Source organism: Mycteria americana, chromosome 24, assembly GCF_035582795.1.
Source record: "Mycteria americana isolate JAX WOST 10 ecotype Jacksonville Zoo and Gardens chromosome 24, USCA_MyAme_1.0, whole genome shotgun sequence".
NCBI lineage: Eukaryota > Metazoa > Chordata > Aves > Ciconiiformes > Ciconiidae > Mycteria > Mycteria americana.
The window spans coordinates 2664147-2682211 of NC_134388.1; the positions used below are offsets into that span (position 1 = coordinate 2664147).

The 18065-nt window shown below is 50.6% G+C and overlaps 1 protein-coding gene across 13 annotated transcripts; it reads right to left on the minus strand.

Moving 5' to 3' along the window:
- Positions 1 to 415: 415 nt before the first annotated feature.
- Positions 416 to 17853, minus strand: LOC142420559 (4-galactosyl-N-acetylglucosaminide 3-alpha-L-fucosyltransferase FUT6-like). Of its 13 annotated transcripts, XM_075524632.1 has the most exons (8): positions 17672 to 17853; positions 14252 to 14370; positions 11434 to 11861; positions 11152 to 11312; positions 7514 to 8570; positions 6010 to 6210; positions 5709 to 5874; positions 416 to 4386 (listed from the first exon to the last, which is right to left on the minus strand). In XM_075524632.1, the coding sequence occupies exons 3-7, from the start codon at positions 11439 to 11441 to the stop codon at positions 5844 to 5846; spliced, it is 1458 nt and encodes a 485-aa protein (XP_075380747.1). In that variant the 5' UTR covers positions 11442 to 11861; positions 14252 to 14370; positions 17672 to 17853; the 3' UTR covers positions 416 to 4386; positions 5709 to 5843. The 13 variants fall into 13 exon arrangements, with proteins under 13 accessions (XP_075380747.1, XP_075380744.1, XP_075380746.1 ...); XM_075524629.1 differs by lacking the exons at positions 14252 to 14370; positions 17672 to 17853 and adding an exon at positions 12681 to 13070; XM_075524631.1 differs by lacking the exons at positions 14252 to 14370; positions 17672 to 17853 and adding an exon at positions 12681 to 13070 and having other exon boundaries at positions 416 to 4460.
- Between the last annotated feature and the right edge of the window lie 212 nt (positions 17854 to 18065).

An 18065-nucleotide genomic window follows, 5' to 3' on the forward strand; every position in this document is an offset into this window, starting at 1 on the left:
CCCAGCTCCTTCTCCCTGCTACTGGTTTCCAGTAGCTGTGCAGGGCACAAAAGCCAGAGGCGAGCCGCTGTTTAAGCCCCATTTTAGCACACGCTAACCCCATTTAACAGACGTGGACCCCTTTAAACGTGCATTGCCCCCATTTAACATGTGCTACCTCCCAGTTAACACACGTTATCCCCAGTTAACACGCACCACCCCCCATAGAACAGACATTAACCCCCACGTTACCCCCAATGAACACCTACTACCCCGTCTTAAGACACGCTACCCCCATTTTAACACACATTGCGGCATTTACCGTGCAGAGCATGTGTCCCTGATGCAGGGAAATGCCTGCATCCATCTCCTTTGAAAGCGCTAACCCCAGTCTGTCCAGAAAAATGTGATTTCCCCCCCCCCCCCCACTGAAAAATAGGCTGAAACTATCTAGTGCCCGTGGTGAGAGTGGGTACAAGGTCCTGCATTTGTTTGCAAAACACCCCATCTCGAGCAAAGCCAGCGAGCCGCCCCGCTGCTCTGCCAGGCTTGGCACCGGACAGCGGGGAACAACTGGGGGGAAAAAAAAAAAAAAAAAAAAGAAGCTAAAATGCTTTTGAACCACAAAGGTTTATAGTGTTTTTTTGGGAATGGAAAAAAAGGTCTGTTTATATTCCCCCCTCATGCCACCCAGAGGCCTGACAGCCATGGACGGCTCGTGGCCGAGTCAAACATTCACGCTCGAAGCTCCACTTTGTAAATATTTTATGAAGCATCTTTTGAGACTCATAAATCTTCGCGTGTGTGCACGCATGCATGTGTGTACATGTGCGCACGCGTGCGCTCCAGAAACTAAGAAAAGCGGTGATCCTGCTGCCAGCCTGTCCAAAAAAAGAACAACAACAACAACAAAAAAAAGGACAAAGTTTTAATGACCAAATTGGAGAGGGCTGCTTGGAAAATCTGACTCCTCCAAGAGTGCAAAAAAAAAAATAGAAAGAAAACAACAGTTGCAGGCAACAGCGTGAAGCCAGGATGTGCTGCTGGGCTGGGGCCGGGGATGATTTTGGGTGCAATTTCTCGGGGATGAGGTGCATGTTGCCAACTTTCATGGTGTAAGTGGGAGATTTTCACTGGCCGGTGCTTGCTTTAAAGCCCCAGCTTAAAAATCCCAGCTCTCAAATGACGTTCTGTATTCATTTGTTCATTTTTAAATGGAAAAAGTAACAGGCGGGAACTGGGATGCTGAGAGTGCTCAACCCCACCGCTCAGTTTGAGCTTCTCAAAATTACCTCCCAGTAAGAAAAGCCATGGGAAAATAAACCCAGCCCGACTTCAAACTGGAAAACACGAAATAAAAGGGAAGACAGGAGTGTGGAGTTTGCAAGTCTTATAAAAAAAAAAACACCAAACCCCTATACATGGTGATTTCTCTCCCAATATCTCTGGTAGTACTACCGAAAATGTGACGCCCGGGAACAACAACATTCGTTGCTTCAGCTGCTGCTGGGGTTTTGCCAGGAGGGGAGGGGGGAGCTGGGTGGTGCTGGACGGCCGCAGAGAAAACCGAGTCTTCCCAGTTTCATGTTCCCCCTCCCAGCCTCACCAGACAAAACGAGGAGCAGGTTTCCAAAGCACAGGGGGTATCCGCCTGTAGGCTCAGGAAAGCTGGAAATAATTGAGTTTACAGGGTGGTTCAGGCACCTTCACACACCCGGGAGGACAAACATCATCCAGAGATGATGGAAGCCTGGAGCTTGTAAGGCTCCAGCTGCTGTTTTCAGGATTTGGGTGTATCTGAGCCTTTTCTCTTCCCTTCCCCAAATGCAAAGCTCTGCTGAGCCGGGCTTGGTGAGGATTTGTGTTTCTCCCAAGCTCTGCCTCTCCCCTGGGCTCCCCTCGGCCCTGGTGTTTCTGCAGAGCAGAAGTCAGACACTGCTCCAAAAACGCCATTTTCAACATTATTATCTCCCTGGTTTCCCATGAGGAGCAGCCTCTTTCTCACCTCTTGGGGAAATACCCCGTAAAGCTTCCCCTTCTCTGTTTTTTGGACCATCTCTGCCCCAAAGTGTCAGCTGGGAACACTTCAGCCTCCTACCACCTTTGGGTAAGAAGACGAGAGGTTTGGGGGCAAATAGGGTGTTTTCACATCTCTGTGAGGGACTGAAGCAGCCCCTCACACTGGTATCTCCAACTGGGTGTGGAGGGGAAACCCACTTCGGCAAAGAGGTGCAAACCCCAGCACCGGTGTTTCGGGAAAAGCTGGACTGTGACTTCCCAGCACGGTCTCCCAGCCCCGGGCCCCCCTGGCGCAGCCATCCAGATGTTTCCCTCGATGAAGTCCCCCCTTACAGAGTTTCCCAAGTGTGGTGTCAGCTTTCCCATCCCCTAACGAAATCAGCCTGTGTGTGGCTCCACGTCGCCCACAGGCATCCCTTCCCCAGGCCACGGCAGCGCTTAGAGGAGGGGAAGGTTTAATGCGATAATTTTGTCCTGCCAACCCCACGTCCCCTCCTCAAGGACCATGGCTTAAGCCTGGCTGGGTGCAAGCTCCTAACACCCCACGGTCTGCCCAGCCCCGAATGCTTCAACGGAACTAAAATTCATATTTCGGTCACCCTCTCGAAGGCTGCAGCGCAATTTGGGGGATGAGGGTGAGGTCAACATTCATAAATCTGCCCCCCTGTATATTTATTTTGCCTTTGCTCCTGCAGCCTCGAAGGCTGGCCAGCCTCAGGGTCAGCAAGACCCCCGCTGCTCTCCCCAAGGCTCACCCAGGTCCCCAAATAGCCCTTGGACCCAGGAAAGGGATGAGGCTGACGAGCCTGGCTGGCCTCGACCTGCCAAAATAACCCCAGGCTCAAGCGCAAAAGGAGAGAGCCAATAACCGTGGTGCTGCCATTCCCCAGTTAAGAGTCCAAGAACCTACGGGACTCCTCTCTTTTTAATAGGTGTTAAATGACTCCAGGTCTTGGAAGCAAAGGGAATGGGGCTTGGGAGGCTGGCAAGAGAAAAGTGGGGATTTCTTGCAGCTGTTTTGCCGAGCGGGCGCTCCCAAAATGCTCTTCGGCCACGGCTGGAGAGGCTGCAGCAGCAGGAGGCATTAGCAGGGTTGGATAAATTATGTTTGACTTTCCCCACTGTTGGAAAAGGGGTTTCCCTCAAGGGAAATTTCCCAGAAGCCCAAATTTGGGAGAAATGGCCCTCTATGCATGCAAGGTGGCTACTAAATGTACCTGCCAAGCCCTGTCCCCGTGGTCCCCCATGCCAAGGAGCCCACGGCTCTTCCAGGTGCTCTTCTGCCATTGAACATTCCTCTCCATCTGTGTCCCGGCCCTCTGCGTCACAGCACACGGCCGCCTCGAGGCTGGCCACTGCTCTAAGGTGTGTGTCGCCTGCCATCAGCCGTGGAAATTGTTCTGCTTTGCAGAAATACCCCTCCTTCTGCTTGAGAGAAAACCCTCCCTAGCCTGGGGCTTCGCTTCAGCATTTCCATTGGGGAGCTTTTCAAGTTTGGAAAGGCATTTCTTTCCACTTAAAAACTACCCTGAGTTTCAATGTGGCTGTTCCCCACCCCTCAGCACGTGAGTTACATGTTTCAGGTTGACCTCCACTGAAAATTTCCAAATTTAATCTTTTTTTGTGCTCTCCTGACAAACCCCTAGCATTTGCTTTGAGTTCAGTCCCTCCCGTTCCCCTCTTCCCTGCAGCCGCTCCCTTCTCAGCCCTATGCCAGAGGGGCTTTCCCCATCCAGCCTCTTCCCAGCACAATGGCGCAAAAACATTGGCGTTGCCTTGTTCCCGGAGCGCGTCGTCACCAAAGTGCGGCACTCCCAGAAAATGCCACCAGTGCCAGCTCTGACGGGGTCCATCTGCATGGCAAGGCATCTCAGCCTGGGGTGGCTGGGCAGGCTTCGACCGTGCTTCGTGCCTTCCTTGGAGAGGCTTTGGAGAGGCTTCTTTTTCCCCCAGTTTTTTTGCAACTTGGGGATGGCCTAGACCAATGGGAGAGGGAATGTTTTTCCACTGAAACGTTCTTAGTGAAGTTTTATTCTGGGAATTTGTCCTGTTGCTCTTTGAACTGGTGCAAACCTGTAATTTCAGCTGCTCACGGTTGTCTCCTCGCCCTGAGTTGTCTCCTGCGTTCTTCCAGCGTTGTCTCCTGCAAACCAACCTGAGCGAAAGCCTGAAGCAACCTGCTTCATACTGCTGATCTGGGTGGGCTCCCCGAACCTCTGCTACTGCCTAACGATTCATGCTGGATCACTTGCGGACTGAGGCAGCCGGAAGGAAGTTTAACCCACAGCCATTCACCCTGGGCAGAAGGGAGGGATGTAGAGCAGCAAGGGCTCTGGCTGTGCCCGGCCCCATCTCCTTCCTCGCTTGGCTGGGGCAGCAGTGTTGCTCCTGGACGAGAAAAGGTTCAGTCGTTTCTGGAGTCACTTCTCTCTTCCTTTTGATATCTGATCTAGTGCTTTCCTCTGAAACAAGAGATTTTATTTCTTACCTTTGAAGTTGAAATGAGGTTGAAGTTAAGAGCATGAGGCACCTGAATTGCACTGTACACGTATATACATTATACATGCTCTAGTACCCAAAAAGGCATGCGAAAGAGCCAAATTAAACCTTTTTAATGACATGGCTGTCTTGTAATTTGCCACTCAATCTGCTTTGATAACACGCTGTTGATAGTATTTACTTGTTGCTAGTGCATTTATTAAGGAGAATTTCAGAGAGCCCAGGGTGTGTTTCCTTCCAGAGGACCATGGGCAGCCTTGAGCCCAACTCAAATGACAGGGTCAGGGGCTGCACAAAAACAGGTCTTGAGGGGGATGGATTGAAGCTCCTGTTCATGAGCATTTGCCTCCCCAGTGTGAGCCTGCAGGTCGCTCAAAGGAATGAGATCCAAGCTGCCTGTTTAAGAGGTCTATTTAATGTACAAGGAGATCTCAGTAAACATCATCACCAAGTCTCCAGCGGGGCCAAAACTGGGCTCCCTGCCGATGCATGGCCACTTGCTCTGCACACGGTAAATGCCACCTTGTATACCTGGCAACCCTGTTGGCCAGCGGAGCTGCATATTTGCAGTCACCCACTGCTGCAAGAGGCATCTAAACCCCCTGGAGACAGCAGCCCTGCCCTGACACACCCTGCCTTGCCACCCCCCAGGAACTCCCCTTCCCTGCAGCACGTCCCTTCAAAACAAGCAAAAGAAAAATGTTTCAGGTGAACTGAACGTGTTCATGGGGCTTTACACTGTGGTTTCTTCCTGGGAAGGCTTTTTATGACATTGGCTAAAGCCAAGAGCAAGCTCCTCCTGGCTGCGTTCACACACACAGCATGGGTCATCTCTAACAGCTCCTGGAAATCTGCAATTGGTTTTTCAGGAACAGATTTTTCAGGAAGGTTTTTCAATTCAGGTTTTTCAGGATGGAACACCCCTTCCAAGCAGCTGGACTTTGTGCCCCCACATGTGGTGTTCCATCGCTGCTCAGTTTAATCAACCACTCTGTTTTGTAATGGGATTTGCTGGCAATGCCAGCAAAACGCAGCTCTGGAGGCCAGTGCTCAAAGCTGAAGTCTTCCCAATGGAAGTCTCGAGGTGGAAGGATTTAGCCCAGGGACAGACATCATCTTCCAAATCTAGCAAGAGCAGTGCAATGAGTGACCATCCATCCCAACTCCCCGTTGCCACCCATTGATGGGAAGAGACTGTTCATAGAGCTCACCTGCAGAATATTTTTTCTCCCTTATCCACATCCATATCAGCTTGATCAGTAGTATTAAATTTCTCCAGCTGCTCTGAACTGAACTGGCTCTAAAGATGGGAAGAGCTCCAGGGTCAGTTGATGAGATCCCAGGAGCTACATGCTAAAGGAGGAGAGATGTGTGTGTCTGCAGGAAGACAAGGCAAAGGCAGAAGCATGGGCAATTATCTGGCAATAAAAAATGCTGCCTCACAAATTTATTGCTCTTCTTTGAAGCAGCTAGCAAGCACATGGCTAAGGAAGACACGGCACATTTTTCTACCTTTTTCCAAAGGGGTTCCAAATTCCAAAGGGTTTCACTAAGGTCCAGCAAGGGCTCTTCAAGAAACTAAGCAGCCTCAGGAAGGTCTCATCTAGACAGGTACTGTTAGGTGGACAGGAAAAAGATGGGAGGGATAAAGGTTCAGATTTCAGAGTGAAGGATTTGTTCTTAGGCTTGTGCTGATCAATGTATTCAACCAATCTGCAAAGCAGAGAAAAAACAAAGGTGGCAAAGGTTGCTAATGAAAATAAGGGACTCGCAAAGACAAGGTCTTGCTGATGGTCCTTCTTCTACAGAATGACTGTGGGAGGAAATGCAGAGGGAATTCTTTGGAAATGTTTGCTAAACACTGCTGATGGAGAAAACAATTGCATCTCTGTATGCATTGCTGGACTCTGAGCTGATTTTCCTCGTGGAAACGTCCTGGGGTCAGGACAGACCTTTGAAAAGCTCAGCTCAGGGATCAGTACCAGTCACAAAAACAGAGTGTCCAGAGGTATCGGCAGGGAGCCTGGAAGGGCACAGCTGTGTCCACCGACTCCATGCAATGGCGTTCCCCAACCTGAAAAGGAAACAATTTCCAGTGATACGACCTGAACAGCAGCAGGAAGCTCAATAAAGGCCAATTATTCACTGTTTTTTAAGCACGTGTCCTAGAGGCATCAGCGGATGCCAGAAGTTGCAATGTTCGAGGCACAGAGGAGGAGATAGCTCACCATGTGTTGGTCCTGAGCGTCTCCTTGCCACAGGGTGCTGCAGGCACTAAAACTTAATGGTTCTTTCAAGGGGCATCCTTGGCACCCCTCACCTTACCTGCACCAGTCTGCTGCTGTCAGACCCCTCCTCAAATTCACACTGTCTTGCTAACCTGTCCAAAAACCAGCCTTGTAAAACAAATTGAGTTGTTTTCTGCCTGTTTAGCATCCTGATGCAGCCCCCCAGAGGCAGTCAGGGAGAGACTGAGGCAGAGCAAGGGCAGGACTGGGGCTGCAGGGCTGAGGAGCGTGGCCGTTTCCTCATGCAGCAACAGGCAGCCTCGTGGTATGGCTGCTCCTTCAAGCCACAGCTTTGCACAGTACAAAGCCCTCGAAACAGGTTTATGATAGGTATTGCTATTTCACCTTCCCCTCTTGGCCACTTGCTTCGGCTCTCCAACCTGTGGAGCTGATCCAGAATTGTTCACAGAGACTGAAGGTTACTTCTCCAAAGACCAAGCTGCAGCCAGCATAACAAGCTGTTCAGGTAACGAATAGATGAGCAAAACCACCAATGTACTACCCTATCTGACAGTCTATTCTCCAGTAAGACAAAGACATACAAACACCTAATTGCTTCCTTGTCCTTGTTCGCTTCAAAGCTCCTCTTGTTCCTCCACTTCCATCAAGTTCAATCATCCCGTGAAATTGCAACCCGCCAGCAAGGACAAAAAGATTGCAGTGCAGCAGAGAGCTGAGCAAACAGCAGTTACACGAACCACTCGGACAGATCGGGCACAACCCGGTACCTGGCCTCCGTCGTCTGCAAGAAGCGACAAGCTCTGCAGACATGCAGGGCCCAGCCAGCCCCCACCACGGGTTTCAACCACTTGCGCCACTGGAAGTAGCGCTGGTATCTCTCAGCGTCCTCGCTCAGCTCCCACAGGTACCGCGCCAGGTCCCCAGCACTGGCGAAGTCATCGACATGAATGAAGGAGTCAGGGGGCAAGAAGCGCTCGTAGTTCTCTCGAGGAGGCCCCAGCACGACAGGGACGGTGCCAGAGGACAAGGCGTTCCTCCAGAGCTTCTCGGTGATGTAGTCTTCATGCCGCGAGTTCTCAAAAGCCAGGTAGAAGTTGTACTGGGACACAGTGGGAAGGAGCTTGTCCAAGGGCAGGGGCAAGTGATGTCGCCCATAAACATCCACAGCGATGTGTTTCTTCAGCTCCTGGTAGTACTTTACCCGGTAGGAGCCTGCTCTCCAGTTGCTGACTACCCAGGCCACCAGCTTGGTCTTGGGTGGGATGCTGAGGGGCTGGGGCTGGCCAAGGAGCTGTAGCTCCCCGTAAGGGGTGAAGATGTCCGAGTCTCTCCGGTAAGACATGGTCAGGTTGAAGAGATTGTCCATGGCGCCTAAGTTTGGCGAGTGACTTGGGGACTCCAGGTTGAACCAGATCCAGCGCTGGGAAGGGAGTCTGGGGAGCTGGGCCAGCCCCTCCGTGTCCCTGCAGACATCTCTGTGATGCATAATCACAGCATCAGCCTTGTGGGACCAGCTGCGGTTGACAGTGAAATGGCAGTCCGAGGTGCTGAAGAGCTCTGAGCAGTTTATGAAGTTAAAGTGGTGCCCAAAGGGCCACTTCCACAGCAGGATGGTCAGCCTGTGTTCGCCCTTTGGTGGGGTGCTGGTGTTTCCAGCATGGGCTGTTTGTGCAGAGGGATTGGAATCGTAATGCTCTGGCTCAGAATTCCTGAACTGACGAAGAGAAACAAAGAGGCAGGAGCTGAAGATGAAGCTGAAGAGCAGGAAGGTGAGGAGTTTCTTGCAGGAGATCTTCTTCCCTTCCACGAGCTCCATGAATGGATCTGCAAACACCACAGACAGGACAACGAGTGACGGGTGCACGCTGACCCCAGCAGGGAGGTGGCTCTGGGTACACAGTTTGGCAGGGAGGTACGCACAGGGGCTCAGGGCACAGCGTGAAGACCTGAAGGACATTTACCTCCAGCCGCCTCGTTGCAGAAACAACGGTCTCTAGCGTGCCATACGCACGGCGCTTACACACACACTCACCCACAGGCCACAGACGCCCTTCCACAGACGCCGGGCTTCCCTCCATCACCACCCTCTGCCTTTCCTCGTCAGCCCCTTCTCCCCTCCCGTCATTTCCCAGAAGAGCCGCGAGCAGCCCGTCGCGGGTTCCTCAGGACGCTCAGTCATGGGGAGACCTGTGACCCTGGGGACCCGAGAAGGGGCAGAAGCGCCACAGGCACCGCCGAGAGACGCGCGAGGGAGTGACAGGTGCCGCGCCCACCAACTTCGGCCAGAAATCCCGCCCCCTTCCAGCAGCCTTAGGCCCCTCACGGCCCCTCTGCCGGTCATGTGCTCTGCTGTGATTGGCTGGCAGGACCAGCCGCGCCTTCCGGTTTACCCAGAAGTACATCAGAGCGGGAAGGCCTTCCCTCTACCGCCATGGGGCTGCCATTTTGGTTTGGCTGCCATTTTAGGATAGGGTGCTGCCATTGTATGGCAGGGACCTGCCTGCTTTTTTAAACGTCATACTGCTCTGTGATTGGCTGACAGCCATTTCTTGACACCGTCATTCCCATGTGTTCTCAGGCGGCCCTGTGATTGGTGGGCAGGACTAGCTACCAGTGTAGCCTGAAGCACATCAGAAAAGGACCGCCATGTCCTCCCCCATGGGAGACCGCCACTTTTGACAGCGTCATCCCCCCCACTTGTTCTCAGGCAGCCCTATGATTGGCTGCCCCCTTCCTTTGGACCAAGAAGCAGCCCTGTGATTGGCTGCCTGCTTCCTTTGGACCAGGAAGTGCTCATATATAAAAATATATACATTTATATACTATATAGAGAGAGTATACGATAGTATATATACTATACCATATATACTATATATAGAGTATAATATATAGTATACTATATATAGTATATAAATGTGTATTTTGTACTTCTATACGATATATAGAAGTAGACATAAAGGAGTGTACAAATATGTATAATTATTTACTTATTTAGGTATAGATACACTGTTTTATATATTCTTCTATATATGTATAGTTGTGTATATATTTTTTTTTATATATATATATATACATTTATGAAGCTATAGAGATTAAAAACATATAGCCCTAAAAACGTAGATATAAAATGGCCAGGCTGGGGTCTCCCATTTTACCATGTCTGGGGTGGGCAGAAACTTCACGAGGGCGGCGGGGTACCAAAAGGGTGGGGGGCATGGAGAAGTGGGAACATGCCCAAGGGCTACAGACCCCTCTAAGGAAGCCACCAAGGGGCCCCCTGCACAAATCCCATCACATGCAAAGATGAGCCCCCGCAACCGAGCCCAGCCCAGCAGGATGACAGGAGCGCTGGGGCAGGCTTTGGGCTTTGCACGGGGCTGCAAGGCACAGGCAACACTGCCTGCGAACGTGGGAAACCAGAACAATGCCAGCTTCAGCAGAACATGTGTGTGGGCACAATAAGGAAAAGACCTGAAGGGGATTCCCCAAAAGATGCCATGAACCAGAAGAACAGGCCAATGGGCCCGCGAACCACAAACTGGATTTTGAGGTCAGCGTCACACAGAGATGGCGGGTGGGGAAGCTCCCTTTCCCTGTGGTTGTGGGGCATCTGACAGCTACCTGTAAACATTCTGGTGTGCAGGCTACTGCTATATGTGTTTCCTTGTCTTTCAGTTGATGACCTTATTGAACATTTCCAAACAGCTTATCTGTACTAACTAATGGCCTTGTTTAACTGTGTGTTTTCCTTCAGTGGCCTGTGAACAGTAGCCACAGCCTTCTCAGCACAGCTAGCACCGGTATGACCATGAACCCCCAACTTCTGACAGTCTCCGTCCACCAGCGCTTTATCACCAGCATCCTGCTGGCTTCTCCTCTGTACCAGATAATAGTCATGGTCTTTCAGGTCTACAACACCCCATTGCTTTTTCTGATCCACTTGCTGTGGTCTCTAAGAGCACAGGGCTGCTGTCTGTGCCCCAAAGGCCACGTCTTGCTGCTTTTGCAGTCATCAGGACTGTCTACCAGGACAGTCTTGACTGCATGCTTGGTCTCTGCCTCTTATTTGCAACATTGACCTCAGGACAAGGAAATCCATATAGCACCAACCTGCACTCCACCACGGTCTTACAGGTAGCTGTGAGATCCCTCACAACAACAGGATTTCCAGCAGGAGTGGATTGGTGCGGCACCTGTCTCCTCTTATCTTGTATATCAGCGGTACTTATACTACTGACAGAAACAATGTGAAAATACAGAGGGAAGCAATGCCTCCCTGCAATCAGAGGTGAAAACAGATGTCCGCAGACCCCCTCCTTCCTGTACCCGGTGCCTCTCTCTCGCAGCCCGAGTCAGGTTCCTCCTCCAATAGCTATAGAAAAAAGAAAGGACTATTGCAACTCACCTCCAGGCTTGGTCCTGGTGAGAAAGTGTGCCGTGAAGGTGAGCACTGAAGTGGGTAACACAAGCAAGAAAAGAGGAGAAGAAAGGAGAGCACAGATGCAGGGAGAGATCGGCGGCGTGTTCCAGGTGTTCCTCTGTGTCTTGATCTGTGCGTGCCGGTCGCTACCACCAGAAACATGTCACCAAATAATAAAAGCTGTAATAAAGCCAGGACAGATTCCTCTGACAAATTAAGGAACGGTCAAATAAAGCAGCCCAGACATTGTTTGTGGTTAAAGCATACCTTACCATTGAAAGCACCTCTGCACATGCACTAGTCTGCTTCCCTTGCCAGTCTCAATCCACAGGATTTGCTTGTGATATGCTTCCTTCTCCACCTTGTGTCGCAGCAGGACAGCTCTGCGCAGGAAGGACGGGCAAAGCTGGCATGGACTGGAGGTGTAGGCATCAGGTCTGCAAGTCTCCCTGCCAGCTAATGGGCTTCATGGCACAGCTGCCTCCATCCCCACGCCAGGCCACATCTCCCTGTCACCTTTCCAGGATCTTGAGCTAAAGCGCATCTTGGGACTGGCGACTTCAGCAATCACCATGAGCTTCAGAGTAGACAAGCGCTTGAGCACGACTGTCTGGGGGATCCCTCCTGTGTCCAGCACCGCAGACCATGCTTTGGAGCGTCTCCAGCCCAGGTGAATAGGCATTGTACATCACGGTCTGTGGACATGGAGAGGTTGTTTGTTTGCTATGGCCAGATTGAACTGATCTTTCATCGAGCTTGGCTGCACTTGGCTGGGATATAAAAAAGCCATTATGTGTTATTATCAGGCTTAAATATATTCAGCTGCAAATATGGATTGTTGGTCTGGAATTAAATTCACAGAAAGAGTTTTAAGGCATGTTTGGGGTGTTTTGGGTGGGCAAGGGGATTGTAAATGGGCAATACAGGGTGGAAGATTTTACATTTCCAGGCCTTCTACCAGCAGGTGTGTGTTTCCTGGGACAGAGTTGGAGGTCACCTGAAGTGTATCCAGGTGCCTCCTGCAGACTTGGGAACACTCCAGCACAGGTGAGAGCAAAAAATATACCATGGCGTGAGGGATGGGGGCCATAACTCATGGTTTGCTCACCCCAGGGTGACCCAGGCAGCCTGAGGTCTCACGGCTCCTCACCTGGGCCTGAGAAGGTACCAGCCATTCAGCTGCTCTGCCTAGAAATTCCACCCTTGAGAAACTGTGAGTTCTTGCCCTTTCCCCATGGCACAGGCTACACCTCTACTAGTAACTTAAACAATAAGAGCACACAGGCTCTGGATTTAATTCACCTAGAGGCTGAAATTGGGAATGGTCCGTGGCCCAGCTTTGGCATGGTCCAGCTAGCACTACGCCAAATATGACCCCGGTGCAATTTGGGAGTTACCAGGGCAAGCAACCATTCTCTACAGGTAGTCTGCATGTGGCTACGCCTTGGGGATTTCTCTAACATGAACATGGCCCAGCCACATTGGTTAGCCTCAGGAGAACAGACTTGTCCTACAAGGGTAGATGCAGTCGTGAAGTTCAGGTGTTAGCTGGCTTTCTTGCTGAGTGTCCATGAGCTCTGCAGCCAGCAGCACAAATGAAGACCCTGCATGCCCAGATGTCCCCAGATGCAATTTTACTCAAGGCTGTAGAAGAGAAAGAAGATTTGAGTTTCCCAGCACCACAGGAAGCCCTGAGTTGAAGGATCCTGTAGCACCAGTTCAGAGGCTTCAGGCAGGTGGAAGATTCAAGACTTTTGTACCCCTGAAAACCAGGACCATAAGGAACTTAAGCTGAGCAGGGGTACTTAAGGTAAACGAAACAAATGAGCAAGTGTAGGGAAGCCATGAAAAACAGTCACAAAAGCTGTGGATTGAGAATTGTTGCAAGTGGCACACGTAATGTGAGGTGACAGATCACTTAGTCCAGAAGGTGATGTGAGATTGTAGCACGGACAGAACAAAGAGGCAGTTCAGGTAATAGACTTGGCACGACCAAACACGGTTGACATGAAGACTTATTGTTATATGATGAATAGTCTCAGTAATCTCTACATCTGAAGACAAACAATGCTGTGTTTTGGAGAAGCTTCCTGGTTACTGCCCTTGCTGACCCAGCAAGCGACGGCAGAGCTTCGGATGCTGAGCTCTCGCCCTGGTGAGCACAGGAAAATGCAAGGGCTGAATTCCCTGTGCCAACAGGGCAAACGTTGCTCACCCAGGGATGCTAGCAGGTGGACAGCTGAGACCATTTACCTTCAAAGAGGTCACCAAACGCAGTTGGTCCACAATGGATAATCCACAACGATGGATTTGCAAACACACTGGATTCGTCTACGTTACTAAATAAATGGGCCAGAGAGTAGTTTTTGTCCCTGAGGCCAAGTGACCCAGCTTGACTCCCATCCCCGCTGCTTCTCAGTCAACTGCAGCCACATCCAGGCTTTTTGCTGGGAATGGTCTCTGCCCTGGGCTATCCTTGGATCATGTCTAGATGCTGTTTGAAAGACGCTGTTTGACATGGGCTAAAATTGTGCCAAGGTGTGTGCGGTACAGATTACAACGGGACAGTGTTTAGACCTGTGCTCTGGCTCCATTTAGTTTCCTGTTGCATATGTAGCATGTGAGGAAAAGCCACAGCCCAGGGCTACAGCTGAGGGATGAGTGCTTGGAAGCATTTATCTGATCAGACACCTTGTCCCAAGAAAAGACAGGCTCCAAGAGGACAGGGCACATGTCTTACAGCCACATCAGCAATATATCTCTGCTAGTATCAAGGCATTTAAAGTTTGTATTAAAATTAGCTGGAAAAAGGTCTCTATGTACTTCCAATTCCTTTGAAAAGCCTCTGCAGAGTCTACAAGGGAACAACACTACATCTCCCTGCTCCAGTCGCTTTGAGCAGACTGCGAAGTGTAAGAGCAGGGCAAAGGAGTGGGAGGAATGCAGAATTGCTTTGCGAAGACTCATCAGGGAGCTCTGCCTGGGGCACTCACAGCTGCAGCCCTGCTCATCTCTTGCAGAACATTTTGTTGAGGCTTTCCAGGAACAAAGATGTTTGGGGAAATGATCATCAACAGGCAAATACCAGCATGGATCCAGTGGTAGTCCTAAACGTGCAGCTGAGCTTCAGTGGGTAGGATGGGGAGGTCTTGTCCAAACACGATGACTGTTGATGCTCCCCTCCATCACCATCAGCCTTTTTGCCTGCACAGACATAAAAGACATGTCAATAGGCACTCTCACCCTGCCGAATTTCTCATGTGGGTTTCCAACGTAAGGGAGGAGGATCAGGGAGATGGAAGGGGCCCAACCCCAAATGTACAACAGTTCCTAAGATGCTGAGCATGTTGTTTGTGCCTCACTGTATAACCACATGCCCTGGTTGGCACCCAGCAATGGGTTACTGGTCTTCTAGGCTAGACCCACCTCATGGCCCAGCCCAGTAACAGCAGAGCAGAAAGATGCAGCCACCCTAGAACAAATTTAGCAATGCCTGATCCAGAGCCCTTTAACATCAGCAGGGAGACTGGGATGGGAGCGTGAGGTTGGCAGCCAGCCCTGGACACCAGCAATCCCCCAAACCCTGCCTCCCCTTAGCTATCTGCCTCCCTGGGTGGGCCAAACCTCATTACCACTGTTTCTCCCCAGACTGCCCCATGATTTTGCTCTATCTACATTATATCGCCAGTCCCGTGCATTTGCTGGGACCACAGCTCCTCCTGGAGAGCAGCACCACCCTTTGGCATGGGTCTGACTTCTTGGGGGAGCCCAGGCCAGGCAGCCCCACTGCTGCTCCCCATGGGCTCCAGCCTCCAGGATAGTGGCAGGGAGTGGTGCAGGAAGGTTGTGAACTGTTTGTATTTCCAAGAACATGCTACTTCCTTCTAGAGAAAAAAAAAAACAACAGTTGCTTGTGCTGCACCCAGAGCTGAACCACGCCAGAGGGATGACAGCACTAATGGCCTCGCTTGCCCAGGCCATGTTCACACACAGCACTGAAAGGCTCCAGCATTCTTCTGGGGAGGAATCAAGTTATTTTTTCCCCATTAGTTTTGGGAATCAGAGATGCTATGTGTCTCCAGCATGCCCAAGTGCATTCAGCAAAAAAACCCGTGTTCCCTATGACCATTTATGCTCCCTTCCCTGATTCAGAAGCAGCCCAACACATGGTGTGCTGCTCCCCCCCAGCTGTCCCCATCCTGCCCGTTCCTTGAAATCATCAAGTGTCTTTCCCAGGTCAAGAGCCAAGATCCTACATTTCTCAGCATTTAGTAATCAGCGTGTGATAGCGTCAGGGTAGGATTTCAGCAACTGCAAATAGTAACACCTCCAAAATCCATCTTGGTACAAACAATCCAAATAGAGCGACCCAGATACTGAAGTAGAACAAAAGCTACGCGGAAACACAGAAACATCCTTGATGGGGGGGGGGGGGGGGATGGACTGACTGATTTTTAAAACTGATCATTCCTAGCATACATTCAATCTGAATGCTGCCAAGAGGCAGCTTTCTGGTTTAGAAACATTTCTTCCATCTCACATGAACCCATCCCATGTCAGGCTTGGAGAGAGGAGAGGAAAGAGGGAGCAACCATACTCTTGGCTCTGTGAATTTGCTTTTCTCAGCTTTGCAGAACTAGGTGGTGAGGTCAATTTTCCCCCCTCCCTTGAAGACTTTTCCAGCCTGTGCCTGGATATCCCTGATGGCTTTTGAACTAAGGGACAATCACTGTGAGATTTGTTAGGGCTCATGGAGTCCCAACAGCTGCTTCAGCGCCAATGTTCTCCCCAGTCTATGCCCAGCATCTACCAAGTGCCCAGAATCTATACGCTGAATGCTACCATGAATCTGCTGACTGGAGGTCAGCCAACTGCCCACTGCCAACAGCTTCATTGCTTCCAGTGACTTTCATTACATCTATGCTTCTGTTCCCATTCCCAGCCCAACCTGGACTCCTAGCATCCTATGAGGATATGGACTTGAGAAAAGGGTACTGCGAAGTTATAGCCACAGCTGCACAGCAGCCCAGGAGCAGAGGGTTTCTTTTGCTGAAGATACGTTATGAGTAAACCGTCAGCAAATTTGGAATCCCACTGCCTCATTGTTTAGTTTGGTTCTGGTTTGCTTTTTGCCACATTTCCTAAAGAAATGCAGTCTGTGACAGCGCTGCAGTTCGATATTTTGCCTACCCAGCATCCACGTACCGGCTGGTCCCCTGCGTCCTATGTGCCTGCCTTCCCAGGGAGTCACCACCTCTCCTCTCATGTGAAAAGTCCTACAGGAATCTCACCACTGCTGCATCTTCACTTCTTCCCTGCCTTTTTTTACATCCAACACAGAGGCTCTCCAAGACGGTTTCCACTGGAGAAAACAAGATTTGACCACCTCTGTGTTCAAAGCTATGCTCAACATCTGGGGAAGGCTCAGGGGAGTTCAGCAGACAATGGCTATTTCATAGGTTTATACTTTTTAAGACCAGGAAAGACCACTCCATCCTCCAGCTGGGCCTGGAAGGACATCATCCACACAGGGACCAGCTGGCTAAAACACACCACCCCAGGAGGTATCAAGGTAGATTTGGGACCTTTTGCCTGGCTTTAAAATTTGGCAGGTGAGGATCTAAGCTCTTCTTTTCCTCTCTGAAATCCTTCTGCACCCACTGCTCTCATCCCACAACATTAAGAATGTGCTATAACGCAGCCACGAGTATGGATGGCAAAACAGAGCATGTCAGGGCATTTCAGAGGCAGCTCCAACGCTACCCGTAGCCCTGCCATCGCCCCAAACCTCCACTTCAAAACAGAAGGTAGATAAGATATTGCCTGCTAATGGCTTTCCATATAAATATTAGGACCTTCCCTCTCAACCAGTTTACTCTGTGCACTGACCCCCTCGCTGGGGTCACAGGGAATGGGAAACTGTGGGAGGTCCCCAAGTTTTATAAATGAGAGGGTTTCCCTGCATAGACACGTACCATGAGGCACCCGGGAGCCAAAGACGCTGATTAATGGTACCAAGAAGGTCTGTTGTAGGGGAGCAGCGTCGGAGGAGTGCTGGTGAGGGATTACCGAGAGATTTAGCAGTTCAGTGGATTAAGGGTGATTTGTCAGTTGTCTGCTGTGGGTCTCCACAAAAAAAAAAATTAAAAAATTTTAAAATGGCCAAGGGCTGAAAATCATTTAGCATGAGAGGAGGAGACAAAAACACAGTCATTCCCTTTGGGTTTGATGAAGCTGAGGTTCGAATGTGGGTCCAGGTACCTAATACGGGCTGATGGGTGGATGCACAGTTGGTCTGAGGAGTGGGTGAGACAGAGGTTACCTCCAGCAGCAAGGTTACCATGTGCAGCTCCCATCAGCTCCCTGAGCCCCTTCACGCCCAGGGGCTCAGCTATAGCCACTGTGCAGGCAGGACCCTGGTGTCTCAGGGGCTGCAAAGACAAGTCGCAGCTCCCCACGCGTGAGATAACGACCCAAAACAGAGAAGAGGAAGACTGGGTCTTACCAGACACTGGCCACACCCTCGCAAAGCATCCTTTGGAAAGGCTGAGCTGCACCCCAGAGACAGCCCGCTTGCAGCTGATTCCAGGTCTCCTGCTGTATGCTTTGGTTGCCAGAAGAAAGCAGATTTGGGCAGTGACCCCCCGTATGCAGAGCATCTATTTTTTTTCCAAGAAAAGGCAAAGGGAGGGTCTAGAAGGGGAAAATGTAATAGACAAGTAGCTGGAAAAGTAACTAATAAAATTATAATGAAGACGAAGACCATGCTAGCAACACATCTCTGGTTTCAGAGGAAATCTAGATAAACAAAAAAAGGTCCAGCTGAAGGACCACAGCTCTCAGATTGTAAAGAGTCACACCGGTCTATAATTTGACTCTTGCAGAGGGGACCATTTTGG